The 24,046-nt window shown below is 39.0% G+C and overlaps 2 protein-coding genes across 3 annotated transcripts in view; one reads left to right on the forward strand and one right to left on the reverse strand.

The window, feature by feature from the left end:
* The window catches only part of LOC307191844 (uncharacterized protein), a 98,923-nt gene that overhangs the window by 4,089 nt on the left and 70,788 nt on the right, over positions 1 to 24,046 (forward strand). The window contains exons 1-2 of one of the 2 annotated variants that reach the window (XR_013829865.1): positions 16,876 to 16,995; positions 17,557 to 17,695. Coding sequence is in view for 1 of the 2 variants with exons in the window: in XM_079932082.1 (XP_079788208.1) it covers positions 17,557 to 17,571 (15 nt within the window). In the remaining variant the exon portion in view is untranslated. Of the gene's footprint in view, positions 1 to 16,875; positions 16,996 to 17,556; positions 17,696 to 24,046 lie in introns of those variants that run through there. The other variant, XM_079932082.1, reaches the window with a different exon arrangement.
* Positions 16,861 to 24,046, reverse strand: part of LHFPL3 (LHFPL tetraspan subfamily member 3) — a 599,911-nt gene continuing 592,725 nt past the window's right edge. The window contains exon 4 of the mRNA XM_079932083.1: positions 16,861 to 17,009. Coding sequence (XP_079788209.1) covers positions 16,865 to 17,009 — 145 coding nt within the window. The 3' untranslated portion in view covers positions 16,861 to 16,864. The remainder of the gene's footprint in view (positions 17,010 to 24,046) is intronic.

Consider the following 24,046-nt stretch of genomic DNA (forward strand, 5'->3'; position numbering starts at 1 on the left):
AATGAAGCTCTGCGGTAAATCAAATTTGGGCTTTTGGCATAAACATTGATAACCCTTTTGTCTGCTCTTAAAGTTTTGGGGGTGGATTTTTGAATAGTCATTGTCTATCTTTTGACATACTTGCTGAAACAATTCAAAGTAAAAAAAAATATTCAGAATTACATGTGACTTTCACTGGATTTTGTTTTTATATAAAACTTTCCTTTGCCCCACCCCACCCCTGACTTTAATGGCCTTTAAATGTAGAATGAAAAGATTTATATCTGAGAACTGTTTGAGTTGAAACCATTAAATATACCTTAAAATGTTACGGTTAAACAGCATTACAGCCTGCTTAGTTTAACTTCCTGAAAAAAAATGCCATCTCTCGTTCTTGCTGGGCGAGGTGTTAACACTAAACCTAAAATGCATATTTGCAAATGGTGGTCAAAAAAATTTTCCAGGGTGTGGATACCTTGAGTCAACTTGATTATTTTTAAGGAGAGGTAATAAGTTTGTTCCTAAATATCTAAAAACCATTTTGGAAATTACCTGCCCTCTGCCATCCAAAAAGAATCAGGTCCATAGTCTCTTCCCTGTTGACGTTTAGTTCAAGTTTGAAACATCTGTAAGTACGGGATTTCACCTGGAAACTAGAAAAACTAATAGTATTCTGCTTCTGCCTAAATGAAGCAGATAGGAAGTAGCAAAAACAGATTTCACCATTCTCTGGGGTGGTCCAAGAAAAGTATTTTATGCCATCTTGTCCTTCAGTGCTTATGTTTGCCATAAACTCTGCATACTTAAATGCTTATCTTGCACTTGTATTTCTTACAAAAGAAAAGTGGGTATGGGGGGTTTTTGTTTCTCTTTTATTGTATGCACGCCACAAAACAGAAAAGGCCATGGTCAACATTGTCTTTTTGAGATACAGAATATACCTTCAGTAAACAACTATCTTTTATATAGTGCTGGTCCTAATAAATTGGTTATGGACCCAGGGTAAATGGTATTTCATACAACTGAAAGCAAGTTAAATTATGTAGCAACTTATTCCTAGAGATTATTATCACTTTAATATTTTTTTGGTGTCACTTTAATATTTTTTATCCTCAAAAGTATTTACTTTTAAAGGTACCCCTCCCAAAGTATAATAGTATTTGTGTCTTAGACTTAAAACTATATTCTTGTTTTCCCTCTCCAGTTTCTTTGTTCTTGGGACAGATTGGAACTCTAGCTCTAATTTTTGTCAAATAATTTGCATTCCTACCATATTTAAGATACCTGGAACATAATTCTTAGCTGTTAACATTTTTCAGTTAGGTTGACAAGATAAACTACTCAGTAGTTTACAAAAATCCTTTGAAAAATTAGATGGCTGAGAGGAGATATTCTGCCCATAACATCAGAGGTCAAGGGTTCACTTGTGCCAGCTATAGACTTTAAATGTCTAAAAGTTAACTAGTTCCCTTTCTCCACAGCCTTTTAAGTAAGTTTTATCTTATGGAATAAGAAAAGACTATATGCAGTTATTTGCATTTATAACATTTTGTGAAGTCTTGTATTCTTATATGCTCCAGGCGTGGGTGGTCTTATATAACCTATAGCAGTTGATGCCTTAGAATATAACTTTTTAAAATACCATGGTTCCCTGGTGGTGCAGTGGTTGAGAGTCCGCCTGCCGATGCAGGGGACGCCGGTTCGTGCCTCGGTCTGGGAAGATCCCACATGCCGCTGGGCATGGGCCCGTGAGCCATGGCCGCTGAGCCTGCGTGTCCGGAGCCCGCAACGGGAGAGGCCACAACAGTGAGAGGCCCGCGTACCGCAAAAACAAAAAACAAAAAACCATGGTTTATATGCTAATACCCTTTGCTAGTTGCTACTCCTGTCTTTCCTGTTTTCATTAGTTGCTTTCTTCTGCTTCTTAATTGTTGCTATTACCCAGTGTTGTGACCCCATCCACTTTTTCACCAATTATATTAATCAGTTCCCACACCTTTACCTATTGATGACTCCAGAATTTATCATCTCTGAACTCAGTTGGAACTACTAAATATCTTACCTGTCCCTTAGGTACTTCAAACTAAACAAATTCAAAACTGAGCTATTTTTGCTTTTAAACTTCTCCTTTTGTTTCTCTTTTTTATTTTATTACTTTTTGTTCTCCCCTTCTAGGTTAACTTACATAGTCAAACATCTTTCCAAACAATTTTTTTTGCTTAAAACACTCAGTTCATCACATTTGAGGATCAAGCTGGAACACAACCTATGATATGCAGGTTTGTTCATTTGTCTCCTGCTTATGAGCCTCATGGGTCACCACTAAAGTTAAAATGACCCAAGTCTACATAGCTGCTCTTTTTATCTCCAGAAAATGAGACATTCCCTTTTCTTTGTTAATTCTGTATCTATCACACTGTCATGTTTATGTTCCTCTTTTCTGTTAGTTTATGAGATATTGGTAGACGGTGTCTCATCTTTGTAGCTAAAGTGCAAAGTTCCTGGCATGTAATAGGCACTCAGTTTTGTTGTACACATAACGTAATATGCTTTGATGGTAAATGCCTGAAAATTTCGTGATAGCATGTGTTTTTGTTAATAGCAACTCAGTTGGATATACAAATGGTTGCAAAATGCTCTGGTTGATTCCATACCATTATGTTACAGAACTTTGGGTTTGTTTCCCCCGCCCCATTTAACACCTATTTTGCCAGTGGTGTTAGCCCTCTAATCTGGCTTCTGCCACCTGGTTCTCTTCACTTAAATATTTGTACCTGTTACTAATTCTACTCTATTAATTTATAACCTAGTTTGGGATTAAGCCACGTAGGTATTTACTGTAAGCATTCAGCCAGGAACCCAAGTTAACAGGTAATGTGCTTCGTAGAAGAAATCGAATTTTTGAACTAGGAGGCAAAATGTTTGTGGATTTCAGTAATGGATGGGGTGGGGACAGTGAAACTGTATTTGCTGTCAGCACGGCTTTATGTGCAAAGGCATAGAACAGGAATAGAAAAAACATGTTCTAAGTATAAGAAACCCGTTTGACTAGTCTTGCATGAAGTACATTGAGAGATGAGACAGGAAAAGAAGCTGGATTAAAACCAGATGATTTCATTATTTTTTTAAAATCTAGAGTCCTTTTGCCAATGAAGCTCAAGCCATTTATTCTCTCTTTTTTTTCCTCCTCTTTTATTTTGAGGAAGTAGTCTCAAAGAGGGAAATGACTGGCTTAAGTCTCACAGTAGGTTTGGCACCCAGATATTGCTAAAACGTCAACTCAGGTCTTGATGTTTTAACTTTTATGCTGAGAATCCATGTAGCACAGGCAACCTGTGTTTATACCTATATAGCAAAAGCCAGAACTTATCATTTTCTTGCTACATCAGGAAATACGTCTTTTTTTTCTTTTTGGCTGTGCCACGCAGCTTGTGGGATCTTGGTTCCCCAACCAGGGATTGAACCTGGGCCCGTGGCAGTGAGAGCGCAGACTCCTAACCACTGGACTGCCAGGGAATTCCCTGGAAACATACCTTGATTCCTTACTTCCTTATTAAAATGCTAGGCTCCCAAAAACTTAACTAAAATGCTTCAAATTTCAGGATAGCATTTTTGTTCATGTTTGTACATCTTAAATTCATTATGCCCATGCAAAATTCATTTTTAATGGCTTTTAGAACATGTGTGAACATTTGGCAGTCAGAAGAAATGATAGAATTTAAGGGTTTTTTTAGGTGACGTGTAAGCCCTCGTTTCAGCACGTAAGGTATTGTTAAATATGGTACTGTATTGGTCTTACAGCTGTTTCTGAAGGTTGTTCTGCTACCTTGAAGAATGAGCCCTCCAAGGCTCTAACAGTTGCACATTTTGAAAAAAACAGCTTGACTTATACTGCTTGTATATCAAGGGTCTGATTTGTAGTTTGTGCTTAAAACTGTTTTGTTTTGTTAGAGGCTAACATTTTAGATACCAAAGTCATAATTGTAAATGTCCATAGATAGCTAAACGTCAGAAGACGCTAAGAATGAATACCATTTATACAGTCATCCCTTGGTATCCGTGGGGCAAGGATATGGAGGGACAATTGTACTTAATGTTTGTCAGCTGAGCTTGCGTTACCTTTGCCTTATGGTTAGTTTTTAGTGATAGACTTAATTTTGATTTAGGCTTTTAACAAATGAGGAAATTAATATCCATCAAGATCACTTGGTTTTACGGACTTTATTTTCCTAGGTATGATCAAATTTGATATTTTCTTTTTTCCTTCATTTTTATATGAATCCAGTCACCTAATCAATGCTTATGTTAAATAAGTCATTCATGTTTGTTTTCAGTACTTTATGTATCCTGTGTCTTGCTCTCCTAGGTGATCATTAACATAGAGTAGGCACCTAATTTTTGGTTCCCGTTCTTACTGGCTCCCCCTTTTTTCCACCCCTATACTCTACAGACTTCCGTCTTGATTAATAACTATCCAATTATATATATATATATATATATATATATATATATAAACAATGTATACTCTTCATATATATGTGTATCAAAGTGTTTTTGTTATCCTTACCTCTGTAGGCAGTAATTAGTTCTATTTAACTAACAAATCAAACTTTGGTATTATTGAAGCCCTCAGCCTCTGTAAAGATGACCAGAGGTTAGCATAGTTAAATTGAGGGGGAGATTAAGACTTTCTTAAACTTTACTCATATTAAGCTACAAAGTAAACTGACCTTGAATTGCAGTTAGGTAGTAGATTACTTCCTAATTCATAGCCTTAGGTCCAAATAGCCTTCTCTGAAATGAAAAACAAAACAGAAAACATTGGAAGTAGTAGAGGTTTATGTCATGAAAATCAAAATTTCATGATTATGAGACTTTAATAGCTGTGGCATAGTTATTTCTCTGTATACCTGCCTTTTTTCTATCAGCCAAATGGTCATTATCAAATTATGTTCAAGGATAAGGACTAAATTCTGAGAGGAGTTTAATCGGAGGCCAAGTTCAAAGTGTAATTTTTTTAAGGTAAACTCTTTAAACACATGGTTAAGTTTTCTGTACCAGGTGCTTAGTAAAATCATTTATTTGTGGAAGAGAAGCAGATGCTTGGTTTTCTATGCATAAACTCCCCCAGCCGTTGCCATCATGTATTCCAAAAATAATAGTAATAAACAATATTAGGTTATGTCTTCCTTTTTTAAAACCGTGAAACAAGTCATATGTTCCCCTTGGAATAAATTTTCGATTTGTAAATAAACTGAAATCGTTTTTCCTTGTAATGCATTTTTGTGAAATAACTATAATTTGTGTGAAAATTAAAATATAATCATTGTGAAATATAAAGTAAAATGAAGGAACCAGATTACAAAATCAAGTTATGAGGTAAGGCTTAAGAAGATGGGAAGAGGACAGTTAAGCATTCATATATACATTTTTAATCTCTTTGGAAAGAAATTCTCATTGTAAAGAATATCTTCATAGCAGTCATAAAATTTGGTATTTTAGAACTCAATAATTACAGCCAGACCAGCAAAGTTCTTAAAACTTGGGGCCCCAGAATGTTCAGGTGAAGGTACATGTGTACGGTACTGGTCCTGTTTAGATTGAGGGTGTAGGAAGAGTTTTGACATCACAGGCTATTTTGACTTAAAGCATGAACTTGAAAGTAGTTTCATTTTTTAGAGGTTGATTATTCATTCCCTTGCAGCCTCTCCCTCTCACTGGCAGAACTTATTTCCTTGCTTGCTCATTCTGTTACTATGCATCAAAGAGGCATTGTGTACCAGAAGTCTTTAAGCTACTTGCAAGAAAGGTACTTATAAGAACCGGGTACTTGTTAATCATAATAAACAGTCTGTCGAGGTGCATGGGTAACTCCCTGATGTATTAGTAGCAGTCAGCAACTAGATAGCTTCCCAACAAGCGCGTTATATTAGTTCCTTCTAAATCAAGGACTTCTGCTTCATAATCTAGGTCTTGTGTCTCATACGATCCTTTATAACATAGAATGGTTAAGGTGGGAAAGGCTCACACTTTATATATCCCTGGAATACAGAGCCATTGTTTTGACTTCAAGGATTTAGGACAAATCGAACAATGTGTGTCCATATATATCTGAGATATGAGTCAACAAAGCTAAATAATTATTCTGTAGGGTTTTTTTGGTAGAATGTAGCAATCCAGTATGTAGGAGAGGCAAACTAAAAAGAAATAGTTGGCAGGATTTTAGACCTAATCAAATACCTTGGTTCCTAGACTTTGGGATTTCTTGAATGAATCAAATGATAAATATGGAAACCAATATAGTTACTATTTTTAGTTCTCTAAACAGCAACACCATATCCTTGGTTTTAAAAAAACGGGTGGTAACAGCAAATAAGGACATAGTCTCTTAATTAAAAAAATTAAATTATTTTGAAAAACCTGCTACATTGTTCTTATTTTCCTGTGGAATAATGAAAAATTATCCAAAATTCATTTTAGATTGTTATTTGTGAATCATTGATGTATCTCAACTCTCATTTTAATTGTGACAAGTCAGTCTTAGACTAATGTAAGAGGCTTATAAATTTTCAGCAGAATCTGTTTAAATGAGGATATGTCCATGAATACAGCCATTAAAATTATTTTCAAAGAATCATTTCAGGGCATCACATACTACAAAGAAATGGTAACAAAAATATGAAAAACAGATTACAATTTGTAGGGCTTTTGTATATTGTGTTTGCTTTGATAGAAATGGGGGTAAAGGAAGTAAAGTACAGTGGTTTCACTGGTTCTCTCTGGGTTGTAGGCATACAGATGGATTTTCTACAACAGACAAGTATTACCAGAAAGCATTTTTTTCAAAGTTGTTCTAGTTTGTAATGATAAGGCAAAATGCTTGGATATTATTTTTTATAATGGGATGCAAACAGTATGGTCTACAACTTGTCAGAACCCAGGAACCATCCTCAATTCTTTAATACTTTGTGTCTGTTATGTCCCTAAGTAATGTCCATTCTGAGTTTTTATTTCTTGGTCTGACCCCCCTTGTCTTCATGACCATTGCCACTACTTTAGTTCAGGCCTGGCATAGAGTAGTCAGTCGCCCTGAATATTTGCCAAATAAATGAGTCTAACTATGTGGTGATGTAGCTTACTCTGCTTTAATCTTGCCCTTTCTAATCCATCTGTCATCCTTCAAAGTGATTTTACTAAAATGTGAGTCTGATCTTACTTGAAATGCTTTTAATGGAGTCCATGCTTCTTAGAGTGGCATAAAGGAAGGCCCTCTGATTTGTTGTCTCCTGCCTTTTTTTCCAATCAGAGATCCAGTTGCTGCTCCTTTTGCTTCGACCCACATTACTGCTTTCAGTTCCCTAAACTTACCTTGCTCTCTCAGACCTCCTTTCTTTTTGTTATTACCTTTTCATGGAATCCCCTTACTCTCCCCCTTGTGAATGCATCCTTCAGTTCAAATGTTTTTCCTCTTTGAAGCTTTCTCTGGTGCTCTTCCAAGAAGTCTACTGTTATTTATAATTCCATTTACCTTTTACTTAGTTCTGTTATAGCAGTTTGTTGTATTGGGTTGGCCAAAAAGTTTGTTTGGGTTTTTCCGTAACGTCTTACGAAAAACCTGAATGAACTTTTGGGCCAACCCAAATTATTTAGAATCTCCTCACCCTGCTAGAATGTGAGCCCCTGAAGGGCAGTGTTTACCTTGCATTATCTCTCAGATAAATGCATACAGCTTGCATTAATTCCCAGGACATATAGTAAGTGCTCAAATAAATGTTTTAATTAATTAGGTCTCTTCTCGTTTTGGGGTATGAGTCTGCAAAATAGTAAAAGCTCTTGAACTTTGATTGTGAAGAGAAGGAAAGAGGGTTAGAGATGTATTCGTGTAGTTAAAAGTTAGGAAACCTAAAATCAGTAATGATTTGTGACCAAGAGCAAAGCCACTCTATTCTAGAGGGGGAAAAAAAATAATTGAACATCAATTAGTCTTTGAAAGACTAACAATCCCAAGTGAAGCATATCCTAGTACTTTTCTCTGTCCATTGCAGGTAAAAGCCTCCTCTCAAAAAAAAAAAACTGTTAAATTGTGTTGAGAAAATTGAAAATTCCTATCCATCCTCTGGTGTTTGGTTATAAATTCTTAATTTTCAGGTTTAATCTGCCTTTCCAAAGCATGATAATAATAATACAAAAATAACTGTACAGGTACTTTAACTTAATTACATTAGAGAAGAGAACCTTCCCACTGCTAACTTTTCTAAACAGTTCAGCAACCCTATTAACAGGATGGAAGTTCAGGGCTAGAGTCTGGTAGCTCATTCAAAGGAAGAGCTATGGTCCCACAAATATGGATGGAGATTATAGATGCTTACCAATATGCAGCAACAAGCCTAGGGACTAACATCCCAAAATGGCATGGTAAAAACACATGTTTATCTCTGCATAGAAAGATACTTAGTCTAAATTCTTAACAGTATACAATCAACAGATGATGTTGATACCCATTTTTATGAAGCTGAATCCATTAATGTACTAACCAATCCCTTCCACAACACAAGCAATTTTATATTCTTCAGGCAGTTTTGGCACTAAGTTGAAAATCACTCCTAAGATTTGTAACATAAAATAAGTTGATATGTTCTGTTACACAGAAACCAACAAATTTCTTTTCCAAAGTGTTAGTTGAAAGTACTACATAAAAGAACTGGTAGAAATATCATCACACATTTAATTCTCAAGGCAGAACTTAGTTGGTCTTGCATTTCTAACAACTTAATTGATTTTTCATTGAAGGCAAATTCTTAACGCCCAGAGTTACAGTCGTGGCTACGAAGCCTTTAAAAAAAAAAAAATCCACTTTAAAAAATGTTTACCTACTACAGGCATGTTGAACTGCTGCAGGTTGGTAGTTCCCAAGCCAGTTTGACTACCATAATTATCTGGGAAGCTTGTTAACTATACATTCCAGGGCTCCACCCAGAGTTCCCCCAAACAAGATGTTATGTATCATTCATAATTTTCTTAAGAATGTACCAATTCATTAAGAACCATATGCTGAACTCCTTAGTGTGGCCCAGGAATCTGCATTTTTCACAGACCTCATCCTCAGGTACTTTTCATGCAAATTACTACTTTGATAAACATTTAGATACATGGAATGAAGCATTTCACTAAAATGTTTATTTAAAGTTACAGTGCCAAGACAGTTTTGTTTTACCCATTTCTTTTTTTGAGTGTTGCTATACTAGTAGATGTCTCCAACCTGTGAAGCTTGGATGTACTATTGGCATGAACCATTTCCTTCATTTCTTCTTGGAGATTTCATCAGAACAGCAACGTAAATTGTTTTCTAAGAAATTTAGAATATTCTGATGGACTGACCCTTTTTTCTGTAGCAGATAAGGGTCAAGTCTTGTTACCCTGGGAATCAGTCTGTCTTTTTAATGAGTGTTTAGGGTTTTTTTGTGAAAAAGAAGCCTTATTTCTATACTCCTCCCCTCTTAATATATAGGAGCATTTTAAACCGGGAGGAGCTATCATCTGTTACTTTAAACATAGTGACATTTCATCCTGCTTTTACAACTAATTATTCTAAGATGTTTAGAGAGTGTGATCTTTTAACCAAGGTTACTGTTTTCCCTTAAAGGTGAAACCAGTAACTTTAAATTCCAGAAGTGCAACTCAGTAGAAGGAAGCATCCTTTCATTTAATATTAGTAACTTAACAGTAGTAGATCTTAAGGAATTTAGATGTCATGAGCTAGGACTTTAAGGACCCACTTCAACATAAAAAATCCAGTCCCAATACCAGTAAATAGTCTCATATAATTCGTTTTGGTATCATGTTCACCAGGCAACTTTATGTATATAATTAGACTTCCTATATAATTAACCTTCTTGGAGGAAACTACTGGCCAAAGAGTTAATCATGTGTCTTCATAAAAAAAAAAAAATCATCTGATTTATCAGTTTTAACACACCTGTCCCTTGGTTACTGAGATACCGATGTGCTTATTAACAAAGTCAGGTGGTGTTTTTTTTTTTTGCGGTATGCGGGCCTCTCACTGTTGTGGCCTCTCCTGTTGCGGAGCGCAGGCTCAGCGGCCATGGCCCACGGGCCTAGCTCCGTGGCATGTGGGATCTTCCCGGACCGGGGCACGAACCTGCGTCCCCTGCATCGGCAGGCGGACTCTCAACCACTGTGCCACCAGGGAAGCCCCAAAGTCAGGTTTTTTGATGTTATATGTTAGATTGATAAACATTCTTTTGACTTTGAAATTATTTATAAATGCCAAATATAAAGAACTAGAAATTACTTCAGCAAATCCATAATACAGCATATGGAGATACATATGAAAATATAAATAGTATACCAAGAATTCATTCTTTAATCAAGCTGGCAGTAAACATTGTGTGTGTGTGAGGGGAGAGGGAGGTTGTTTCTGAGAAGACTGACATATATGTTTTAGTCTTAAGGAACTCCCACTATGTCACCATATTATCCAGAAGGTTAACCAGGAATAGAAAATGTAAAATTTAACTTACCCTAGATCAAAATTAAGCTCATCCAGGTCTTTGCCTGCTGATTCTGCCAAGCTAATTGCCTTGGCAGTGTTTCCATGGATACTAGGTAGGGGCAGTGGGGGTGGTATTCATAGGCATCACTATTTAGATGAGGTATTTGGCTATCTTAAAGAGTCATAGTTACTCCTTATCTTACCCTCACTTCGTTGATTTGTTTTTGTTTTTTAATTAATTTTTATTGGAGTATAGTTGATTTACAGTGTTGTCTTAGTTTCTGCTGTACAGCAAAGTGAATCAGTTGTACATATACATCCACTCTTTATTAGATTCTTTCCCCATATAGGCCATTACAGAGTACTGAGTAGAGTTCCCTGTGCTATACAGTAGGTCCTTATTTATTTTATATATAGTAGTGTGTACATCTCACTTAATTGAATTTCTTTACTTTTTTTTTTCCTTCAAATTAAAGCATAGATTTGCCTCAGATTGGAAACTAAAGTAGTCATGTCATTAGCTATGGGATTCTTTAACCTGAAAGGCAAAAGACAACATGATTGCATTTAAGAATGTATGGATAAGATAAAGAATTGTGGAGTGAGACTGGAAGAAATCTTTTTAAGATGGCTGTATTTTAACACCTCCTGCCTAATAAATTCACGTCCGAAGGGACAAATGTGTGGAATTTAGTCCTTCCAACATTCCACTGAGTTAATCATTCTTTCTGTTCAAAGAGGCAGTGAGGAATAATTTGTGAGTCGCTGCAGTTAAAAATAAAGTGCCATAGGAGCACCCAAGGATGGAGTTATGGGTCTTAAGAGAAGAACCTGGCTTAGTTTACACAGGTGCCAAATACATGAACGAGAACACTCCATTAAAATTCCTCTCAAACATTGTATATCTTACGAGAGTAGGTATATCTGTGGGCTTTCACAGTGGTCAGTCTTGCTCCATTCAGCATAAGCTTAAAAAATATTTGCAGAGATTGACAGAATTTAGGATTAGCCTGAAAACCTCTCAGGTATCCAGTGTTAATTATCTCTCCCTCCCTCTTTATGCATGCATTAGTTTGCCCAACAAGTGACTGACCTCTGTTTAAATAGCCACAGTGATATTGGGGCAGTTTATTGCATCTTTGGTCAGCTCTGTTTTCCTCTGGATCCCTAGAACTGGATGCATTATTCCAAATTGGTTTTGTCCCACAAAACAGTAAAATGAGGAACTGGGTAGGTAACTGGCAAACAGCATAAGTTATTTGGACATGTAGCTCACTCCATAAGTAGACTAACCAAGTAAACAGGAAGCTATTTGAGAAATTTAACCATCATGTTTTTTTCAAATGTTACTTTTAAATCTTTGGGAATATTTTCATAAAATAACAACTTCCATCATGTTACTTAGTAGAATTACAGCAAGTTTTAGGAGCTATCCGAGATAAAAGATGTTGCATGTAAAACTAAAATTATACACATTAAGTATGTAATTGTACGCATGTTGTAATAAACTTAAATCTCAGTTTGAGTTATTTCTTACTTTATAATCATTGAGTTTCTTTTCACCCAAGGTAAAGTGTGAGTATATTTTTATACTTGCTGTATTAATTGACCAAACAAGCACTCAGTGATATTTTCAGATGCCAAAAAGCATTATGGTGAAGACCATGTTGAATTAAATACCCAGCCAGCACTTTTAAGTTACTGTGATCATACACGTATGCATTAAGTTGAGCTTTACCCTTCTTCCCATTAAGGACTAGAGCAGGAATGGGCAAGCTATAGCAAGCACTGCCTGTGTTTTTATAGCTGGGCAGTTCAGAAGGTTGTTCACATTTTTAAAGGGTTATTGTGGAGGGGGGGAGGTGACCCTATGTGACTGAGACTGTTTGTGGTTTGAAAAGCCTAAAATGTTTCCTGTGTGGCCCCCTATACAGAAAAAAATGTGTGGATTCCTGAACTAGAGCAATTAAAGGAAATATTGTGAACTTAAGACTTCTAAAAACAAGTAATGATCAACTGGTAACTGCTAAGCCAGAGAGCCTGCTCGTCATCAAGGGATCAATTGGGACATAGGAAAGATGGAAGCCGGTTTAGGCAGGAGGTCAAAATACAAATATCAAGAACTAGCTAATGAATAGGCAAAAAATTATATATCCTGGGTCAGAGCCAGTAGATGGAATAATATGCTATCATTAAAATGAACTTATAACATGTAAAAATGTTTCTGATACATTTAAACTATTTAGTATAAGGCTTTATACCCCATGTCTTAGTGACTTATAGAAAAAAAATGTAAGTAAACATTTTTTGTTACTTACATTTTTGTTACTTACTTACATCACAGCAACTAGGGCAAATATATGTCATGTTTGATTCAGTGCATGTTTCTCTTGTGGCGGTGAGGGTTTTGCTTAATCTCTTACCCGCTGACTGCTAGGTAATTGGTTGTGCAGCAGCATTCTCTGAAGTATCATGTTGGCACTACCTTTAAACAGAAACTGATAGGTTAAGGAAATGGTGAGTCAAGGCCTGAATCATGCTCATTATTCAAACAGAATAATGGATGTGACATTAATAAACGGAAAAGGATTACTTGCCTCCTCACTAGGAGAATTTAACCTTCAAATATAGTACTACTAAGTAAAAGTTTTAATGCACCAGAATCAGAAATTACTCTGATTACTTTGTATTACTTTTTTTTTTTTTTTTTTTTTTTTTGCGGTATGCGGGCCTCTCACTGTTGTGGCCTCTCCCGTTGTGGAGCACAGGCTCCGGACGCGCAGGCTCAGCGGCCATGGCTCACGGGCCCAGCCGCTCCACGGCATGTGGGATCTTCCCGGACCGGGGCACGAACCTGCGTCCCCTGCATTGGCAGGTGGACTCCCAACCACTGCGCCACCACGGAAGCCCACTTTTTATTACTTGGTAGACTAATAAAGTTAATCGGACATAATAAGCATTGTCAAGCTATTCTTTTAAAATGATGGACTCTTCAGTGAGGTGTCGGCATTTTATAAAGCTATATTGGACTTAAAAATTGGTCACCAGTTCATGTACATACCATGTGAGGTTGCCCTCCTTGGGCAGCCTTTGACTCATCCTAAAATTTAAAACAGGGCTGTGTACTTAATCACATTCACCAAAAAGAGATGAGGGATTAAAAGTAATAATATATTTTACTGACAACTTCACAGGGGAGACTGAGTAGGGAGTTTAAATTGCAAAAATTATCCTATTTTGCTCACAAAAATCCCATGCAGTTATTTCCTAAGATTTTTTTTTTAATTGTGGTAAAAGAAATACATGAGGTCTGTCCTCTTAAATTTTAAAGTGTACAGTATTGTTTCTCCTAAGCTTTTGCTTCTCACTTTCCAGTTGCCCAGTCTTTCTAAAAATGTCCTCCTCTAAGTCGTCTTTCTTATGCAGAACAATTTAGCAGTTGTGGGCAATATACAAACTTAGCAGGTATATTCTTATACTTGCTTAGGAAGTAGCAAATATAATCAGATTGTATGTTCTTCTACCTTGTGGCAAGGTCCCACTGGGTAGAGGACTGATAGTACCAAGAACCTTGTAGCTGCTTGTCACAGAGGGACACAGCTATAAAAGAAACAGAGCATCTAACATCTTTGAGGAGTGTCTCACTGGATTTAGCCCACTAATTTTACCAGGTGTTTGGCAAGGTGTGACTGCAGTACAGGGTCTTTTTTTTTGCACATCTTGATTTAGGTCCTGGGCCTGCAAAGGCTTGATTTGCTCCAGTGCTTTCCCTCAACCCAGGCCCTTAGCATTATTAGAGTAATAAAGAATTGTAAATTTTAATCATATATAGGTGGAGGAGAACTTAATCTGGTTTAATAAACTTGCAATACATTATCTCTGAGCCTGAACATCTTGAATAAATAACATAAAGCATTTGTAAAAACAGGTTGTTCTATAAAAAGGCCTCATTTCTATCCAGCATATTTTATTTGGCTGTGTTCCTTCCCTATAATAGGATAGAACTTCAAGAAATTCCAAAGCAGATTTGCACTTTTGCATAAATTACTCAGTTTGTTGGCTGTCACGCCTCCATAGGTTTTCTGTCTGATTATATAAAATCAGGATAACTCGGGACTAACCAGAGAAATGATTCCAAGCAACCACGATGTATTTGCCTTTAAAAGGCCAGTGGTTCTTAAAAATGGGGATTCTGGGTCAGCCTGTAGCAGAATTACCTGTGGGGCCTGTTGAGAGTGCCTGTTTTTGACAAACCTACCAAGCTAAAATCAAATCAGTCCTATATTTTGAAAAGGTAACTATAATCAAAAGAAATGTTCTCCTTTTTTGAGATACTGAAACTGCAATGAAGAGCTTGTCTCTTAAAATAGTTATGAGAAATGCCATAATATCAGGCTCCACATTTATGGGATGTTTTTTATGAAACCCAGATCAATATTTTAACAAGACTTGAGGAATGCAAATATTAATAGGCTATCTAGCATGAACAGATGTAAATAGGAGTGTATTTGAGCAACCATGGTTTTTTAAGGGAGCTATGAATTTACAGTGCAATCCTACAGGGAAAGAAGGGAGAGAAAACTGCTATTTTGAGCTGCACACAGATGAACTGCATCACATCTGAGATTTGATAGTCCCCTCTCCTCACTATTCTTGTTGCACAGGAAAACTACATGATTAAAGGTAACTTGATGTAAAAAAGATACTTAACTGTAGAAGTCAGGGAATCATGATAACCACTTTCCAAGATTAGGGGAGTGTGTAGGTGTGTGTGGGTGGGTGTGTGTGTGTCCGGGGTGGGTTCACCTGGCCAGAGGAGTTAAAATAACAATGGGATTAACAATGTTCAAGAAAATTTGTATCAAAAAGGAAGTTATTTGTCTGCATGATGGGTTCAACATAAACAATCTGATACTGCTACCCAAGTGACCCTCTTTGGTAGGCTTTAAAAAAATTTTTTAACAGTTACATTAGTAATCTGTGAACCCAACCATTAACTGGAAAATAGTCGAGGGGAATCCAGGTGCAAAAAGCAGGTTCTTTGTACTTAAGGAATACAGCTTCAAAACACCTCCAAAGTATGGATTAAAATAGCAATTCACCTTATCACCTACCCCGGACTAAGAGCCCCACCTATAAGACTTCCCCTGATTCCCCAGGGAAGAGGGTCACAGTTCTTGAGGTGCTGTCATGCTGTTTTCCCGTTTCCCTGGCAAAGATAAAGCTATTGTTTTTTTCCTCAAAAAAAAAAAAAAAAAAAATCCTCAGAATCCTTCCTTTTCTGATGGTTTCATGGAACCAAATTATTTATGGTAAGATTCTTTTGTTTCAAGCTCCCAGAAAGTAAGCTTAAATGGCCTTAACCTGAGTTTTCTCCAGAGATACTTCCCTCGATCCCAAAGACATAGAGATTGATTTTGTGCCGTGACCTTTTGACAGCCCCATAAAGCCTATGATCCCTTCTCGGCATGCTGTAAATGTGCTTTACGTAGTGCACACACAACTCTGAATTCTATCTGCGGACTCGTGGTTAGAAATCCTTTGACAGGGGTCACAATTATGAGAAGGCTACGTAATGAGGCGTGTAACTGCTGTTACCCCAGCACCCTGTTCTGGAACCCCTTCTCTCAACTGACTTCGGAGAAACTAGCTCGCTTCAAAGTGGCTGAGGTGAGAAGCCACAGTGGGGAATTTTTCTTTAGTTGGAAAGAGAAAGAAGTTAGCCCTCTTCAGTCTGACCAGTCTAGAGGAGGGAGAGGTTCTGTCACCCAGTTTTGGCCTTTTGTGGAAATAGCCCCTTTCACTGTATACATGATAAACGGGCTTAATCATAACTATGGACACACCCAAGACCCCCTTTCTCTTCATCGAGATCTCGCTCGCTCTTGGTGGGGCGGTATTTGCCCTCATGACCTCTACCAAGCCGTCCAAACATTGGCTTCCCCGTCTGGAAGAGCGAGCTGAGTGTCTGCGCAGCAGATTTAGGCTCGAGGCCTGGCCGTCGGCCCAAACGAGTCGGTACCTGGAGTTTTCGTCAGGGTGGCCGGCTAGCCAGCGCCGTCAAGATCGTAACCGGCCCGCTTCCTGCGTCGCAGGGGCACCGCCCTCGCGGCCGGGGGAGGAGTCGGCGCCAGAAAGCCGCTCTCCCCTCCCCAGAGCCTTCCTGGCGGCCGGCGGCCAGCAGTACTGCAGGGTTGGAGGCGGGGAGGGCCGTCCCGCGCAGCCGCTGCGCCGCTGGAGTAGCCGCCCCGCCCGCCTCGTCGCGGAGGAGCCCCAGAAACGCACTTCCACCGCGGCCGAGCCCACTTCCGCCTGCTGCTTCCTGGGGCCGCCAGGCCTGAGCTTTAGCTTCTCCGGAATTCATTATCCTGCTTAACGCCCTGTAAAGCCATCCTCTCCTCGTTCTTTCCAAAACCCGTATAATGCCGCTTCCACTTCGTGGCGCACACTGCTCAAACTGAACCCGGCGCAACCGCCATCTTCGGAAATGCTGGTAGCTGTCGGTATGTCCCTCGTTCTGTGTGCAGAGCGGAAATGACTGCTCGTTATTCTCGATGCTCTACTAGGGGAGGCCAGAGCAATAATGTCCCTGCTATGGGAAGGACCTGCTTTTGAATTCTGAGCCCCCTATCACCGCTTAGCAGCTGTGTCCAAATTTAAAAGGTTACTTAAACGAGATAAAGCATACAGAGCCCTTAGAACAATACCTGGCATAGAGCGGTATCTAGCATAAAGGTTAAGTAAAAACAAGGAAAAGTTTAAAGGATTTTTCGAGCACCTATTTGCTCAATATTATGTTGGTTGTGTTAGGCAAGGATTCTCTCCGTCCCCATAGGAATGGCCTCCCACCTGAAAGAGCTGGTGTTTGTCTAATGGTTTCTCAGTATGTTTACCAGCTCCCAGGCATCCTTTAAAGCTCCTGGTTCCTAAGTAAGTTTCTGCTCGTGTTCAACGTGACTAGCCCCTATTGCAGAGCTTTGTACTGGATGAGTATTCTGTAGGGATGGTGGACAAGCCTAGGTTTGGTATGACTGTAGCATTAACCTTTTTTTTTTATTTCACAGGGAAAATGGAGATGAATGAAGAGCTAGACAGGCCTCTTCCCAGGTACATTTTAGGCTGCTGCCTGACAGCAGGCCATAATGCTTCCGAACCCTGGCCCCCTACCATTTGCAACCAGGTGCAGATTGGAGGCCGCGGGCGGGCGGGGGTGGGGGGGTGGGGGTGGGGCGGGGTTGAGTTTTGAAAAAAAGATCAAGAGAAAGATGCTAGTTTTTTTTTTTTTAGTTGCGCTAATGACTCTAGTAGTTCTGCTTCTTGTGATAACTTATAAGGGAATGATAGAGAATTAAACGTACAAAAGATTTATTATTTTTCACCAAAAAATGGAGAAACTCCAAACTTGTGACCAACTCATTCATGATCCACTGAGTCTCACTGAGTCTTGACATGTTGAAGAATAATTAGAACTTTACTCTTCCGGGCTGAGTTGTTAACTTGTTTCGATTGATTTCTGCATTCCCAGCAGGACTCTTTTAAGTCCTTGCCCCTTCAGACCCTAACTATTCTCACTGCCACATAACTTGAGACTGGATGATACCTTCAAACACCACAGTTCCCACTGTGGAGTGAAATTATCTGATCCTTACACCGGTTAAAGAGGTGGAGGTTCCTTATACTTAAGAACTTTTTTTAACTTAAGTTATACTACAATAAAAAACCAAAAATGAAATGACATTTTTAATGTTGAATGGCATGGAAAGGTGAGCATCTTGTATAGTTTGATGAAATCACATGTACAAGGTAATCTCATTTTTGTAAAAAAAATTATAAGAATATGCATCAAAATGGTGTTTTTCCTCTTTATGTTTATTTTTTAAATGTTCTGCAGTTATAATAGTGGAAAATAAAAGTTATTTTGTAAACTGTGTGACTTATAAGAGATGAATATTCTGTTAGCTAACTCCTCAGTTTCCATAGAGGTAAACAAATAATGTCAGTTTGATAAATCAAGAAATAGAACCATGAACATTATTTCGGAATCTGGAGTTACCTCTAAAAGATACTGCCTCTTGAGGCTGAGGATGGGGTCATGTTCCTTTTCATTTTAAGCTCTTGGATATAAGTGTGGGGTTTTTCTTTTCTTTTTAAAAAATATATGTACATTTTACTTTGCTAAATAAATTTTAAAAGGTAAAATATATCTCTGTAATTTTTTTAAAATTTATTTTCATCCAGGTTACCCTACCCTTTCCAGGTTATTCTTCCCTTTCCCTTCACACTCTTCACTTTGCCCTTCAACAGGCAGGGCAAAGAGAAATTTGAAAACCTGGCTGAAAGGCACTTTGAATAGAAATCAGTAGAGACAAATTACAAATTGCTCAGTATAAAGCATGAGGGTTTTGTTTTTGTTTTTAATTGAGGGGCTAAAAATACAGCTGCTTAATTGTCATAAACTGCATCGTACTCTTTCTGGGATGGCCTTTTGGCTTGAGTCCGTTACTGATTATGTATCTTGTAGCACTGTGGGAACTGCATTATCAGAACAGTTTTAAAGTCACAGCTTGCGTATTTGGTGCCCTCTAGTGCACTATTTTCAAATGACAAAAGCATAGTTTATCGGTGCCAAGCTGTTAACTGAAGAGGATAAAATGTACATTTCAATCCACCTTCCCAGTGTGATTGATCTTGTTTCTTTTCCTGACATCCAAAGACACTCTGCACATACACATTCCTCTCTGCACATACACATTATTTCATATCATGACACTCACTAGGCTGTGACCTTGCACTAACTAGTTCCTTAATCTCTGGGCTTCAATTTCCTCATCTGTAAAACGAGGATGATAATCGTCAGAACTGTAATGTGGACGCCCTGCACACACGGGGGGCGCACTCACTGCTAGCTATCTTTTTTTTACATTTAATAGATCAGTCGATACTAAACATGCTTGAAGACAGTAATCAATCTTGACTCAGGTATCATAATCTGGTGGTTGGGGAATGTGAAGAATGTTAATGAGTAGCTTAAAAGATAAAGAAGAGAAGTCTAGGTGTGATTCTCATCTCTGGTCCCATGTTACTGAGTCAGTTCATTCCAATTCTCAAGTCGGGAAGCATGGTAAATTTCTCTGCATCCTTCACAGTACCTGTAATTACATACCCTTAAGAAATATTTGTCTTGTTTTAATGTTCAAGGTAAATGGTGTTCTGGTTGAACCTAGAAAATACAGAAAATGCTGAATGATAGAAAATAGTTTAAAGGTTTAAAGATTTGGATTCAAACTTGTTTTGTAAGCCAGAGGTTTCAAATGCCTCTTTCTGGATTTAGTGTGGTTTCTCAGTGGGCTGTGGACAGTTTCTCTGTTATCAGTGTACAGTGTGAAGGCATGACTGACTCTGGAACCCATGTGAATCAGCATTTACAAATCGATAAGAGGTAATAGGTTCCAGAATTTTCATCCACTCTCACCTAACTCCAGTTTTGCTTAAGTCTCTACAGCTAACATTTATTTTCTCTGACACATCTCTATAACTTCACTACCTCCTAGATTCCCCAAGAGCCCAGTTACCTGAAGAAAGCACTGGGTGCTTCTGACCCCGTGAATGCCTCTGGAGTCTTTGGTCTTGTATGTAATAAATGTCCCCATGCTTATTTTTCCTATGTGTCTTATATTAGGCATGTCAGTATTGTTTCTCCTCCACTTCTACCTGCCTCAGTGCTGAATCAGATTTTTTCTTGAACATCTACCAGCTGACCATTTGCTGAAGCCCTATTATATGCTAAAATGTAAAGCATTTTATGTACATCACTCCTAAACTCTCACAACCACCGTCCAGTTAGGCAGAGGGTATTGTCCCCATTTTCCAGAAGAGAAAATCGCTCTAGGTCACCCAGATAAATGTCAGAGCCACATTTCCAACTCAAGCCAGCCTCGAGAGCCCATGGCCTCAATACTGCATCAGAAACACTTCCCAAAGGGAGAATTTTGAGTTATTTAGCCTTTAGAAGTGCAGGGAGAATCTTGCAACTCCCTTCAGGCACTCAGCCATCAGTTCTGAGGCTTATTCCCTTCAAGAAAGCCCACCTGTTCAGCCCTGCCGTATTGATCATTTTTAAAACCATGATGGTTCATATTTGCTTGGCACCTTGCGGTTTTCGAAGGTTGGCCCATGGGGTATCTCATTTTCTATTCGAGAAAGCCTTTTGCCCTCATCATCTGCTGAATCTCCAAGCTGGGGCAGCAACTTCTTTCCTGGCAGAAGATTGCAGCTGTTATTATTTACCCTCCAGGGGATACACTGCGCATCCCAAGCCTTACAGCTGGGAACACTGACATCTACCTGTGCAAGCATATAAAATAATCTTGACGAAGGGGAGGGGTGTTCATTCGCAGGCCATCCTGGTCACAGCATGTTGGGCAATGAACTCTCCCAACTGGAAGCTGTGCCGCAGAACCAAAGGCACCGTCTTGGCCATCAAAACTACATTCAGCAGTCCTTCAGTCAGCCGGGCCTCCCCAACACATGTGCTCATCCACTTGGGCCAAGCATGTGGTCGTCTAATTGCTTTACCTTTCTTTAACTCCCTCCCTTCTTCCCCCCCATTCCCAACTCTCTCTTGTCCTTAAAAGCTTCCTCCAGGTTTACACCTTAGCCTCCTTGTAGGATGCCGGTGAATGCCAAGGCTTGTGTGGGTGGAAGATTCTAAATCAGCTGCGGACACAGGCCTGGGGGTGGGCTGCCTGGAGTGTAGAAGGGCCACAACCTGAAAACACATGAGCCTCTTTCATCCCAATAGGATTTTTGTTGTTGTTTTCTAAAGCCTGCTGTTCCAGCAGGGCACTTCACCAGAAGCTATGGTGTCTGCAACTTTTAGACAGCATAAGCACTAACAACAGAGCTGCCCATATATGTATCCTCTGCAAGACTTTCAACAGAACTTGGGGGCCTGGAAAAATTGTTTTTTAAACAAGCCTGTTTCTCCCTTAGCAAAACAGGTTTGAAAAGTATCAATAGCTTGAAGCATATCATCCACCATCATCTCCGTAATTAAGTTTCACAAAATGACAGGGTCAGATTTCATACTGTCAGCTCTCAATTATTTGCTGGTGGAGGGACTCCAGAGACAGAATTCCAATGGGACTTAAATACACTGTTCATTTACATTGGTTTTACGAGGCATTTTAGTCATTAACATTTTTAAAGGGGTGTGTCTGCGGTTCTGGAAATTTTCAACTGTTTACAGCAAATAACAAAGCTACTCAGTGAGGATGCTGACGGGGCTGGAATGCTGTCGAATATCTTTTCCACCCTTTGGACCAACTCTGCTCAGTGAGGGCTGGAAACAAAATGGGATTTGGCCTTAGACAAAGAAAAGTTTAATCCCTGATGCTGCTGTGTGGCTTTTCAGATCCCTTTCTTGGAAAATGGGGGAAATGAAATAATATCACCTACCTTCATGGTATCAGAGAACAACCTTGGAAGTTGCGAGGGAATTCTCAAACACAACCGTGAAATGTTTCCAGCATTCACTCAGGTATTTTAATCTGGAGGAGCCTGGATGTGTCACACATGTCCATGAATAGACCAGAGCTGCTAATTATCTTTGGTTGGGAGGCTTTGCCAACCTCTCTAAATTATGACATTCTGGCTATAGATGATAAATAAAGGGGCTCAGGATGACCCAGGAAAGTCACAGACTAGAGTCTCTGGCTGGAATCTGGTCAGTGAGCAACTCAGCTTGGAAGGTAAGCATGTTTTGTGTTCCTAAGAGCCATCGAAAAAAGCTCAGTTTCTTTTAAGAAGTTGCTGCTCCATGGTTTATCCTTACTCAACTTATCCTGTTTGTTAATACATGATTAATTTTCAATAATTCATTTGAATGTATACTAAGTGGCAGATGTGGCCTTGAATTCACGATGTTGCCTGAGAGGTTAGACGGCAAACAGGCTCATGTGAGCAGCCGTCCTACACAAAATCTCCGGCACCATGTGCACAAGTTCTGAATTGGAGCAGGGTGGGGGGTGAGTATGGAATAAAGGGGGGACGGATTGGTTAGTATCAGGCAGAAAGAACTGGAAAGTGGGAACCCAAGTATATATGATCTGCTGAAAATACCAGATGAGTTTCTGCAGTTGCTTAATCATCCATATTATGTAACTAACATGTTCTGGATTAAGGACTCTCTCTTGATCCCCAGGATAGAATCGGGTCCTTGTGCCCATAAACAAAAGAAAGCTTGACAAACTCAATCGTACATTCTTTCCAAAGAGCACATTTGTTTTCAGGATCAGGAAGTCGGAGCACTGTTCTACTAAATGTTTAGATCTGTATTACTTAGGATACGGGTTCAACAACTAACAGAGGTGCCCAAACAGTAGCGGTTCAGCAGTGTCAGGGGCCCCATTTCTCTCATTGTGCTGCCACCCTCAATACATGGCTTCCATTTCATGGTCCAAGATAGCTACTCCAGCTCCAGCCCTCACATCAACACTCCAACAGAAAAGGAGAAGGTGAAGGGCAACAATCTGAATGCTGTGTACATCACTTCTACTCCCAACTTTGGCCACATCTAGTTGCAAGGGAGGATGGGAAACTGGTGACTGTGTCCAGCTAGAAACTCTATTATAAGAAAAGTTCAGACTGGAGGGCAACTAGCAGTTCCTGCCATGATTCCCTTCCTGTGGTTTTCCACTCCAAACCTACTTGATTAATAATTCAAAGTGCTGAGCTAGAAGCCCACTGAATTCCCTACATAGAGAAAACAGTTTTACCTCCTCTATTATTTTTGGATAGCATAGGTAATAAATGCTATTATTCTTACATAATAATAATATTATTATTCTTGGGCAAAGATTAGAAAATACAAATCAGTAAGAACTTAAGAATTAGCATAGTAAGACTCCATCCCCTAGTGATAATGATGTTAGGATTTTGATGTCTTTCCTGATAGACTTGCCTAATACAAATGACATAGATAACATAGAATCTTGAGGCGATAATTTACATTACACGATGGCAGTGATGATAAATGGTCTATATCACTATGTGGGGTGGGGAAAGGACTTTTAACTGGTTAAACAGTTGAAAGAAAATAGAAACTGGGAGACTTGGATTTTAGTTCCACCTCTTAACTGACCCCTGTGTGACTCTGAGCAAGTAACAAATTCTTAACGTTTCCATTTTTCCATACATAAAATAGAAATTGTATTTGATTTTCTCACTCCCTGTTATAAAGATAGTCATGAGAATCAAGTATTCCTTCCTGTATTCCTCCAGGCGCTCTTGGGTGCCCTCTACGTGGTGGGTATTGAGACACGTTCCCTTGCCCCCATGGAGCGGAATCCAATGGGTGAGGCATAGCACAATGTTTCGGGGAATGTCAGCTGGGACACACATGTCAAAGGTTACTATCAAGGGGTGACTACCAACTATCATAATGTTCCTTGACCCTTCACTTCTCTCTTCATACCTCTTTGCCAAGACCAAAGTGGCGGAAGAGGTAGGAGATAAAGTGGTCAGTTGGGAGGAGGTGGTCTGGCTTGGTCAGGC

The sequence above is a fragment of the Stenella coeruleoalba genome (genome assembly GCF_951394435.1).
Source record: "Stenella coeruleoalba genome assembly, chromosome: 9".
In the NCBI taxonomy this organism is placed as follows: domain Eukaryota; kingdom Metazoa; phylum Chordata; class Mammalia; order Artiodactyla; family Delphinidae; genus Stenella; species Stenella coeruleoalba.